The 11,482-nt window shown below is 35.2% G+C and overlaps 1 protein-coding gene across 1 annotated transcript in view; it reads left to right on the plus strand.

Moving 5' to 3' along the window:
- The window catches only part of LOC149579797 (1-acyl-sn-glycerol-3-phosphate acyltransferase 2-like), a 154,432-nt gene extending 144,018 nt beyond the window's left edge, over nt 1-10,414 (plus strand). The window contains exons 8-11 of the mRNA XM_089786901.1: nt 8,915-9,040; nt 9,264-9,356; nt 9,574-9,660; nt 9,889-10,414. Coding sequence (XP_089643027.1) covers nt 8,915-9,040; nt 9,264-9,356; nt 9,574-9,660; nt 9,889-10,104 — 522 coding nt within the window. The 3' untranslated portion in view covers nt 10,105-10,414. The remainder of the gene's footprint in view (nt 1-8,914; nt 9,041-9,263; nt 9,357-9,573; nt 9,661-9,888) is intronic.
- The last annotated feature ends 1,068 nt before the right edge of the window (nt 10,415-11,482 follow it).

The raw sequence follows: 11,482 nt of genomic DNA on the forward strand, positions 1-11,482 counted from the left end.
TTTTAAGTGTTTTTTAGGTTCCCAGTTTTCTCTGATTCAGAAAATTTTTGATCTGCCAAGTCTGAGTCGGATCTGATTATGTGAACTATGATCTAGAATGTGAATATGATACAGAGAGAAATTATATAGTTGGTTCCAGCAAGTAATGGCCAAGGTCTACTCTGGAAGGTGCTAGGGTGCAGTTACAGTGATCAAGGGCCGCTTCCACTGAATAATTCCAGGATGCTCTTCTGCATGGCAGAGATGGGCATACTTACAAAAATGTCCATCGTTTGAACCTGCTTCCTCATTTGTTGAATTATCTGATCATGACAAGGATGAAATGTGGATGCTGCTGCTGACACCGTCCACAACTTGTTCCTTCTGATTTTGTAGACTGAGCCTTGTCCACTTCCATGACCCTTTTGATGTTACCTTACTGGTATAATTTTCTTCAGGTTGGCTTCTCATTTGGTTATCACACAGATTGATGAAACAGGTTCAAGTGATGTGCAGGCATCCAATATCCTAAGCATATTTTTAAAATATTGGGGAAAAGCAAGATAAAATTTCTGAACCCTAAGGGCCCATTTGGCAGTGGAAATTAGACTGGAATAGGCATCTATAAATTCCAAAATCTCAAATCTTCCGTTTGGGTGTGCCAAATTGGAATTTAGAATAGGAATACGTATTCCAATTTTAGCCCAAAAATGAGCATTTTCTATTCCACCTAAATAGGTCGAATTGGAATATCAATTCCTATTCTAGTTTTGAAACTGATAACAAATTGGGGACATTGCAGATAGAGCTGGCTGAAACATTTTCGCATTATGGTGATTATCAAGGAGTTCAAAGATTTTGTGGATGTTCATGGAGTGCTGTTGACGTATTCCTATCTTTCTTTTTCTTCAGAAAGATTCAAAGAACTTTTTATCAGGGAACATACGCTGAAACCTGGAGTTGATTCGTACCTTAAATTTGTTCCTAGGAAGATGCATAAAATGATGGTCTGAATGAAGATGCGAAAATAGTTTGTCTATTAAGTTGTATGATTAATAGTAAATAACATTATTGCATTGCTATTAACTTAATTAGAACATGTATAGATTTCATTGAGGTTAAGTGCCTTATGTGTCTCCTCCCGCTCTACCTTCTTTGTAGGTAACCAAAGGTTGTACTATGTGAAGACAAGGTCATTCAAATGCTTTTGGGTCAACCTCTTATGCTGCTGCATCAAAATCTCCTTGCAATTAATCTGCAAAGACAAATTTCTAAACAAACTAAAATTTCACATTGTATGCTTTCACCTCGCTGCAAAGTGACTCTCCTTCCATTGGATAAAGCTGAAGAAAACCACCTCCCATCTGCCCCTTTGTAATGAAAGAAATAGTGTTCACTAGGATATATGAGCAATGTAGAAACCATGGACCTATCTCCTCTTACATTGGAAGGAAGATGATCCACCACACTTGGGGAGGCTCCAATGCTGAGTGAATGCAACGACCCTTCGCTATTTTTTAAAATGATTTTCCAAGTGCGAATAAAATGTTGTGAGATATTGGACTAAGTAGAGATAAAGAGACTTTCTTCAAATAGGTACAATACACGAGCTGAGAACTCAATTTAGAACCAGATTTTGGAAATGAAAATACAAAGATGAACTTCTAAATCAAACTTTGGCCAAAAGTGGGAGGTCAAGGGTGACCTAAAGGGTTAGGGGTGGCTTGACTCATCCCTGACATGTGGAGGCACCCTTGATGTTGCAAAAATTGATGAATTTATAGTGCGGCTGAAGTTCTCTGTTAGATTTGTGCAGAGCTCTTTCTGTAGCTGAGACACTTGTCACTTGCACGTAGAAAGAGGGGTAAAAGTTTGGGATGAAGAGGTTTGCCTTAGCTAAACCTCTGCTCAAGAACAAACCTCGCAATCGAATTGAAATTGCATAAAAGGAAGGAAGCATGTTGTAAGTAGCAGAGGCTTGATAAGTGTCTTATGCCTTGACGATGTGAATGTGCTCAGAATGAGATCACAAGCATTAATGCAATAACTATTAGAATATTGTCAATTTTTCTTTAATGATCATCTTAGTTAGTCTTTAGTTTATTTGGTAGTTTCTATTTGTCTTTAGTTCACGTTTGTTTCTTTTAGAAACATTGTCTTTGATAATCTATAAAAGAAGCTTTAATCTCCTTTGTTAAATACAACTACAACAACATTGTATCAGAGAAGGTTGATGGGATTTCACAAAACTTAGTGAATATTTTAAGAAAAATTTAAGCCTCTTCTTATATGGAATTTTTTTTAGAAATTTGTTTTTTGATTTTTTAAAATAAAAGTCGTAAGAGCTATTTTATGAAATTTGTGGTTTGTCTTCAATGACTTTTGCTGAAAATCACAAGCCTAGTTGAAGGTTTTGATCACACAATTTTTTGGTTTCAGCAAGAGTCTAATTTTTGAAGGTTGCATGTATTTGCATGTGAGTTACATGTTGCTTGAATGTGCATTTTGTTACTTTCATGTGCTGTTTTACCATGCAAAGTCTCATATTTTGCAGCATGAAGGTTTCTCTGACAAATCTTCATATTTTTTCCCTTGAAAAATTTCTGATGCATTTTTGTAATTTTTTCCCTTCAAAAATTTTGAGATGGATTTTCATAATTTTTTCCCTTCTAAAATTTATGATTTTGTAATTCCTTTGTGGGTTTATAATTTTTTCCTTAAAAATTATTTGTTGGGTTTTATTGTTTTTCCTAAAATACGAAGTTTTGTAATCTATTATTCGTGTCTTGGATTCTTTTTGGTTTTTATTGAGTTTTCACCTCAAAATTTGTTGGGTTTTTCGATTTTCTCCGATTTTTTGTTAGCATTTTGCAGTTTGTTTTGAAGCATTGCGCTCATTTGCAACGCTTGGAGGGTTTGTCGATTTCTCATCAAAATTGTGGTAGTTGTTCTCAGTGTTTGTGTATCTCTAAGGAAGAGCAACTTTGTTATCCAACATTAGGTTGGATGTTTTGTGATGATTTTTGGTCAAATGTTTTGCTGATTTTGCAAGGGTTAGGGCAGAGTCATCTCAGTGGCAAACTCGTCTCCTTTTGCAAAGCATTTTGAAAAGATGGCATTCTTTGTTTTTCTTTTTTGGACAGTTTTTTTTTGTTTTGTTTTGATGGAGGGTTCAGACTTGCGAGGCAGCCTAGTGAGGCACGAAGCTTGTGACCTACCAACCAACAAAGGCTACCATAGAAATGTTTTTAGAACCCAATACAAGCTCACTCGTGCTTGAAAACCTCTTCGGCTTAGAGCCAAGGGTTGAGGGGCATCCACGCCATTAAAATCACCGAGGGCACAATCCCGACCTCATCCCTTATGATGTCGAAGCCTTGCACTCAGCAAGACTTGATCCCTGGTGGGCTCTTTGTGAGTCATTCAACTTCACCAGTAGACTAAGGACCTATTGACATTTGTATGGATCCAGGGATTGTCTCAATAGCAGTAGAATGTTTTGTAGAATTTGTGACCAAAAGATAGTAGTTAGATGATGATGATTAAGGGAGGGTATTAGAATATTGTAAATGTTTCTTTAATTGTCATCTTAGTTAGTCTTTAGTTTATTGAGTAGTTTCTATTTTTGACTTCAGTTTATGCTTGTTCCTTTTGGAAACATCGTCTTTGTAAAGCTATATAAGGAGCCTCTGTTTAATACAACTACAACAACATTGATTTACCATAACAATAACATGACTCTCCAAATACCTAATAAGACATCACAAAAGACATGCTTACATGATGATTGTTGATAATTGCAATCATGAAATATATGCGGAATAAAATGCCCTGAGTACTTGATGTGTTTGAGTGCTCCTCAAAAATGGGTCCTTGATTAATCCCTTGCCTACCAAAATGGGAGAGGTAGCATTGCCTTTATATCACTTTAGGCCATTTCAGGGCACAAAACTTGAAGGAGATTGATAAGGACTCAAAATCTTGCCCAAAATCATACTACCTTTCCTTGATTTGAATTTGTGTCAAAGCTTACGTATAAGGGGCGGCTCCCAATGTAGGAGAGGCTTTGGTCGCCCAATACATCCCAAGTCACCCTTTATGAGGCAAAAGAAGGCTCGAACTTTTATTGGGGGTCAATATGGTCACGGGGATCTGAAAATGTGCACCAAATTGGGGTGTGACAAGTGGGAACACATGAAATAGGCCACGCATGGTAATAGGCCTATGTGTGCAAATAATAATTCAATGGATGACGTGTAAAGGGACACACCTATAATCAAGGGCCCACATACAAAATCAAATGAGAGAGGACTTATATTTATTAAACTATTAAATAACTGCATAAGAAAGTCCTATAATGCATAGAAGATTGAGAACATAGTAAAATGCATGCTAACTAAGCATATATTGTACACGTTGTCAGGGTGCTTAGAAGTTATGAAGTTGTAGCCCTACAAAACTACATCTCATCATGTATAATATCTCTATGGTTTTTTTTGTTAGGGACCATCACCATATATGTTGGGGTCACATTTAACATTTTTTTCTGCTTTAAATTTGTAGAAGGAAATCTTGGGGTTTGAACAATATGAATTTGTTGCTCAGTTTTTTCCCCAGATGTGATTGATAAAATGATAGATGTGTTTATATTTATTTGTATTTGACAGATACGTGTGCTAAATTGTCTTTTTGGTCTTTTCTGTGGCCTGATATAAATACCCCACTAGTTTTTTCACCCATTCGTGAAATGTAGAACCCTGACCAATGGATTCAATACCTAAAAAATGTTTTTAATAATGAAATAAAAAAACTAAACTAAGTAAAATATTAAAATCAACATTTGAAAATATGAAATATTTACAAAGTCAACAAATTGTACAATTATAAAATAAAACATCATTTATATAAATGAGAATATATATTGATGATTTCTTTGATGAACTTGGCGAAAGGAAACTTGCAGATATATAATGATAATTTCCTCATAACTCGAGAGAAATCTGTTGAAAGAAGTATTAAAAATCAATATACAAAAGAATAGACAACATACCATCAAAAGATGACACAAGACACATATCCTTGTTAAACCTTCAAGAGGTAGAATCCTTATGCAAAAGAATAGACAATATACCATGGAAGGATGACACAAGACATACCCTTGGAAAACCCTCAGGACAGAAAAACCTAGCTGCCAAAGGCATCCAGAACTCATGTATTCTTCAGCAATAAACATTAGAATACATATTCAAAATCAACATGAACACCTCTGAAACACCAAGCCTCTCCAATGCATGCTTCTTGTGTACATGCATGAATTCACACATCCCATGCCACCGGAACACAAAAAAACAACAATTAGACAGCCTTAGACAACTACCCTTGTTTTGGCTTTTTCTCGAAATAAGATCACTCAAAAGTACCAAGTGGTATTACATAAAACCATGTGACTAAAACCATGAGTTTATTAAATTATTGACCCCTCATTTAATATTGGGTATTAAGTTTTTACTTTATTAATATGCTAAGTTGCTGGTCCCGGTTCAGATTTGGATTTTGGCTTGTGGGTTCGATCAAATTTTTTTTTAATGGGGATCAGGTTTGATTTGAGTTTGTCCATACACAACATTTAAAATTTATATATGTATGTATATATATATATAGATAGAGAGAGAGAGAGAGAGAGAGAGAGAGAGAGAGAGAGAGAGAGAGAGAGAGAGAGAGAGAGAGAGAGAGAGAGCAACATATAAAGCAACATAGCAAAATACAGCACCATATATATTAATATTTTAGTCCAAATGACATAGCAAAATGCCAAAAACACACCATCATAGCAATCTTTCAGTTCAAAAATAATAGTGTCAACTTTAATGATCAGCCATTACTAAATAAATATCATTAGAACTCTTAAAATCCATCACTAATTCCACAAATTTTCACTGATTCTTCGCCAATTCTCCCTGTTGAACATGGTGTGTGGACTGGACCTTGTCTGAACCCACATTGAACCAAATCTGGATCTGTATTTGGGAAGGACCAAATCGGGACCCAGGCAAAAACTGGAAGAACCTGATAACTTGGTAATATGTCATGGCCCTGCCCTTTATACAGGTTGCATGCTTTTATAAATAAAATTTAGGTTCCTAGGGTTCAACTTGAGAAATGAAATGCAAATTCAAGTGTTGACGAAAACAAAAAAGTTCCCTGGCAATTCTAAACAAGGGCTGACTGGGGTAAAAACAGTTACGCAACGATTTATCCAAGGACAGTCAACTAAAATGTCAGAGTTGTGATTATTAACATGAAAGGACGCATCCCTTTAAATTAAGGGGCTTGAACCCAGTGATGGAGGGTGTAAAGAAAGGAAATAGAATAAAACTAGGGGAGGGCTCAGAAACAGCATATTAAGCAGATCAGAAATTCAGGTCATGTATGAGGATCTATCAAGAGAGAAATGCATGTCAACATTAAGGAAAAACCCTGAAATCAATAATGTCATAGCAGAAAGCCAAGATGCATTATCTTTTCAGAATTGTTCTTAGAGTTAATTAAGTTGAATTTTATTTTGTAATAAAATTCCATCTTTCTAGTTATAGTTAAATTCATATGTATGATGTATAGCAATAATCAAAGTTGGAATTACCATTTTAGGGCAAGAACCAGAAATGTCCCAAAATGAGGACATTGCTATTGGTATCAAAGCTAATATAGAGTTGCTATTAAGCATGCCAAGAGTCAAGATAATGATCAAGCTGTTGGGACAGGGTTTGCAGCTTTTGAGTAGCATTAGGAAATTCAGTTCAAGTTAGAACATCACAAAGAGGAGAGAGGTTAACTTCCATTCGAAAACTTGTTAGGTGCATGTTTTTGCAGAAAGAAGAAAGATTAGACCTGGACCTACAATAAAATATATAAGAGCAGACCATCCGAGCATGAACTAGACAAATTAGCAGATGATCAAGTTGTTAACATGCAAAATGCAAAATATTGCAAAATGAAGAGAAATTAGCAGATAACATTTGATTTGTAATACTACCTTAATCCAATCCTGTTGGTGGTCATATGCCCTCATTTGAAATACCTCTTATGTATTTAGTGTTGAAAATATTAGCCTCATAGTAAATTGAAGCAAATATAATACATGGTAATTTACATGATTAATGATAAATCTATGTATGAAGGTCTGATTGTTATATATATAAAATAAATATCATAAACCTATATTATCAAAATGTCAAAGTGACCGATTACATTAATATGTATCGGTTCTGATTATATTAAATATGCATCGGTTTTAATTACATTAGTATGTATCGGATGTGTTATCACCGATCTTGTTAATATGTATCAGTTAAGTTAACATCGATTTTGTGAAGCATTGTTATATCCAGCTAAATCAATATGTATTGAGGCATGACCGTGTAGGGTCATGCCCCTACGTGTTCATGTCTCAATGCATATATATATGCATTATTTACAACTGCAGATCAACATCAATACAAGGCATAAAGATCTCAGTATGTAGGTTCTAAACAACATTATTTTCTTCAATCATTTTCCTTGCCCATAAAGGCCTTTTCTCGATATTAGAGAGACTCTATTTTCTGTGTCCAATAATAGTTAATTCTCTTTTGATATGTTCTCCCTTTGCTTTTCAGTTTGCAGATTTTCATCTAATTTTGTGATGGGCTCATCTTTTGTACTAGTGGATAGTTTTAAGGCAGTGTTTTCTTCAAATTTGAAATCTCTGCTGATTTCAACTGATCTCTGCCCAGGTTTATAGACTCTATATCCTTTGGTGTTTTAACTGTATCCAACAAATATTCCTTTCTTCCTGGATGGTTCTAACTTGGTTCGTTTTTCTTTAGGTATGTGAATGGAAACGGGGCAACCAAATATTCTGAGATGACTTAGATCAGGTTTAGTTCCTGTAAAGGCTTCTTCAGGGGTTAAGTTTTCTAGGATTGAGTGTAGGCATCTATTTTGAATATATACAGCAAGCAGTATTAGTGGCCTCAGCCCAAAATGAAAAATGTATATTTTGATCATGTAGCATGGCTTTTGCTGCTTCAACAATGGTTCTGTTTTTTCTTTCTGCCACCCTATTCTGTTGAGGATTATAAGGTACAATATACTCCCTCTTAATCCCAACAAAGGTGCAGACGTCTTTGAAATTTTCAGAGGTGTATTCACCCTCATTGTCTGATCTTAAAGTTTTTATTCTTTTTGATGTTTGATTTTCCACTATTGCTTTGAACTCTTTAAATTTCAACAGAACTTCATTTGATTCTTTCACTTTTAGAAAGTAGATCCAGGTTTTCCTAGAAAAATCATCAATGAAAATTATGTAGTATGAGAATCCTCTTAGAGAAAGTGTTGGCTTGGGTCCACAGATATCAGTGTGGACAAGTTCTAGAATTGATTTAGACTTGTGTTCGCTAGGATACTAGATAAGAAATTAGTTTAGCAATCTCTCTACCAACTAGGTTCTGATACCATGTAAGTTGAATTGATTGTTATTGGAGGAGACTAATTATATTTTCAATTTGATTTGAGCAATCTTCAACTCTGATTCTGAATATGAGTTTACCTCTTAATACAATCCTGTTGGTGGTCATATGCCCTCATTTGAAATACCTCTTATGTATTTAGTTTGTTCTGATATGTTTATCTGATGTTTATACAAGACCTTTAGATTTGATAATGAATGTAATTTAAGTCTGGAATAGCATTGCCTTGTGTGTTGCAGCTATCCATGTTTTTGGTTAGGAATTTAAGTTACCATAAAATCATATTTCAATCTTTAGAATTACTGCCATTGGAATGTCTAATCTTGTATTCATGGTTGGCAAGCATTTCATGATTATTCTGTATTCAACATTAAACTAAATATCACTTTGTTTCTGATTGAAAGTATTGCATCGTGGTCTTTCCGCAGGGTTTTGTTTCGGCTGTTGGGAATTTATGGTCATTTGTTCCAGCCATTTATGATATCACTGTTGCGATACCTAAGGAGGAACCATCTCCCACAATGTTGCGCCTTTTGAAGGGTCAGCCTTCTGTGGTATGGAAATTTGATTAGTAGCAAGTCAGGCTGAAATCTCATTCTTTTGTGTTAGTGTGTGTTCAGAATACATTTAGTTTTTATCTTTTAAGCCCTGATCTAATCGTGTTGAATATTTTGTGAAAAATTGGGGTCATCTTGACAAACACACAAGATCTGATTGCATTGATTTGCAAGGATCTATGATTGGATTTGACTAAGATATGATTATGATATACCACAGATGCACGTCCATATTAAGCGACAGGTAATGGATGATTTACCCAGAACAGATGAGGGAGTTGCTCAATGGTGTAGAGATGCATTTGTTTCTAAGGTGCTATATTCAAATAACCTTTTTTATCACTGAAATTTTGAAATATTTTATTTAAATGACTCCAACGTCACCTGGTTGAATGAATATTTGACTTGAAATTTGTATGAGTTTATTATAATCAAATTCGCTGGAAGGATGTAGGCATAGCAATTAAGGTGGTAGGTATTTGAATGTGCGCAAGCCATGAGCATATAGAAGTTTTGTTGTTGACAAGCAGGATGACTTGTTAGATAAACACAAGCTTGCTAATACATTCGGAGAGGAGCTGTACCAGCCAATGCAACGGCGAGCCAAGCCTCTCTTGGTATGTATAGCCTTTTCCTATATGTATCTAAAGCACATCAAATTGGGTGTTTGTGTTGCACAAATCCCCAGAAAGAATAGATTGAACTTTTATGCTTTTGTATACATAGCAATTACTTAAGCACAATTGAAGCAGAATTATAATGTAGGTGTTTGGCACTGCATATTCTGAGTGTACAAAAATATGTTTGGGAATGATGCATTAATTGTGTTCTTTGTATGTCTACAGGTTGTCATAGGATGGTCTTCCATTTTGGTAATTATAGCATCAAAACTTCTGAGGCCTCATTTGACTACCCGGAAAGGTGTTGCTTTATTACTTGGAGGGATTGCTGTAGTTACACTCTTGATGCATATTCTTATAGTTTTCTCTCAATCAGAACGCTCTACTCCAGCAAAAGTTGCCCCTACAGGCAAGCATACAAATGGCACAAAGGTTACATAAGGTTCTGATAATGAAATAGATTCTGAACGTTTTTCTGTTTCTCAAAGCATTGCTGTCCCAGTTATGTAATATGGTTAGGACAGGAAGGCACTGTAAATTCTAAATGCAAGAACTTGGTAGGGTCAGCAGCATGCAACTTAAAGGATTTGAAAGCTGTAAACTTGGAAAAAGTCATTTGTTTTAATAATCCTTGTCCAATCTGCATTATTAATTCAGAAAACGTTTTTGGTTAATTGCAACATGCAGCTACCAATGTATTAATATATAATTTTTATTTAACCAGTTAGAAAAGAGCGTTCGGAATTGTAAATTGTGTTTAATATTTGCTTTGGGCTCAACAATATTTCTAAGCGGATGTTATCTTGTATATTCTATAAAAAATCACTGCAAAAGTAAAACCCTTGCACTACGAGATCCCAAATTATTGGTATGACGGGTCAGATATGGTTCTGAAGCCCAATGATTAGTTCTGTTTTGTAGCTGCAGTCTCTTTGTATTCTCGAATTGTTTCATCATCCATATTGAGCTGCGATGGTTAAGAAATGTTTTATTTTCTTCTTTGAAAAGTCAGTATGAATGTTGAATGATGCTGTGTATTTTAATACCGAGAAATTAGAGTAAAAGAGAATCCCCTGCTTGCAAAGTGGATGTAGTTCATTTGGACGAACCACTATAAATCTCTGTTTCTCTATTTTTGTCTTCTGTATTATTCTGATTTAATTTTTCATCTGCAACTTTTAATCTCAACAGTTGGTATCAGAGCTGGGAGAGCTTGATTTGATATTTTGGAAATTGGTGAAGAATTCTTGAAGCCATCAATAACGCAGCAAGTGAAAAATAGAAAACTTTGCAGGCCAGAATTTTGGATTATGAAAAGTGCAAATGGACTCATTGCCTATTATATAGGATCTTTCGCCTGCATTGCAAGGAAAAACAAGGATGATGGTTCATATGGAACAAAGAGTAGGAGAAACTCAATCAAAAGGCAAGTGCAAAACTCTCTCTCTCTCTCTCTCTCTCTCTCATCCTCGTGTATGAAATAGCATTGGCATCAAATAAGGTATTCATTATGAAAAAGTTATGCAATCTGAAAATGAATGATGGATCACCTTAATGAGTTCAATACCTTGATCACTTGGTTGATTCCTGTAGGCATAAAATTAGATGATAAATTCAAAGCTATTATGTTATGTTCATTGTCGACTAGCTGGGTGGGAAGGGGCGGTAATGGCAATTAGTACTTTGGTTGTCAAAAGTAAATTGGAATTTGATGAGGTTGTAGACACACTTCGTTGCTAAGACATGTCATGGAAGAATCAATGCTCTTTCTTTGGGGTTGCTTTAACTATTGTGAGCACTAGGAATAGAGGTAGCAATC

This window comes from Cupressus sempervirens, chromosome 1 (genome assembly GCF_028749045.1).
Source record: "Cupressus sempervirens isolate cs-2001-9-10 chromosome 1, ASM2874904v1, whole genome shotgun sequence".
Taxonomy (NCBI): Eukaryota; Viridiplantae; Streptophyta; class Pinopsida; order Cupressales; family Cupressaceae; genus Cupressus; species Cupressus sempervirens.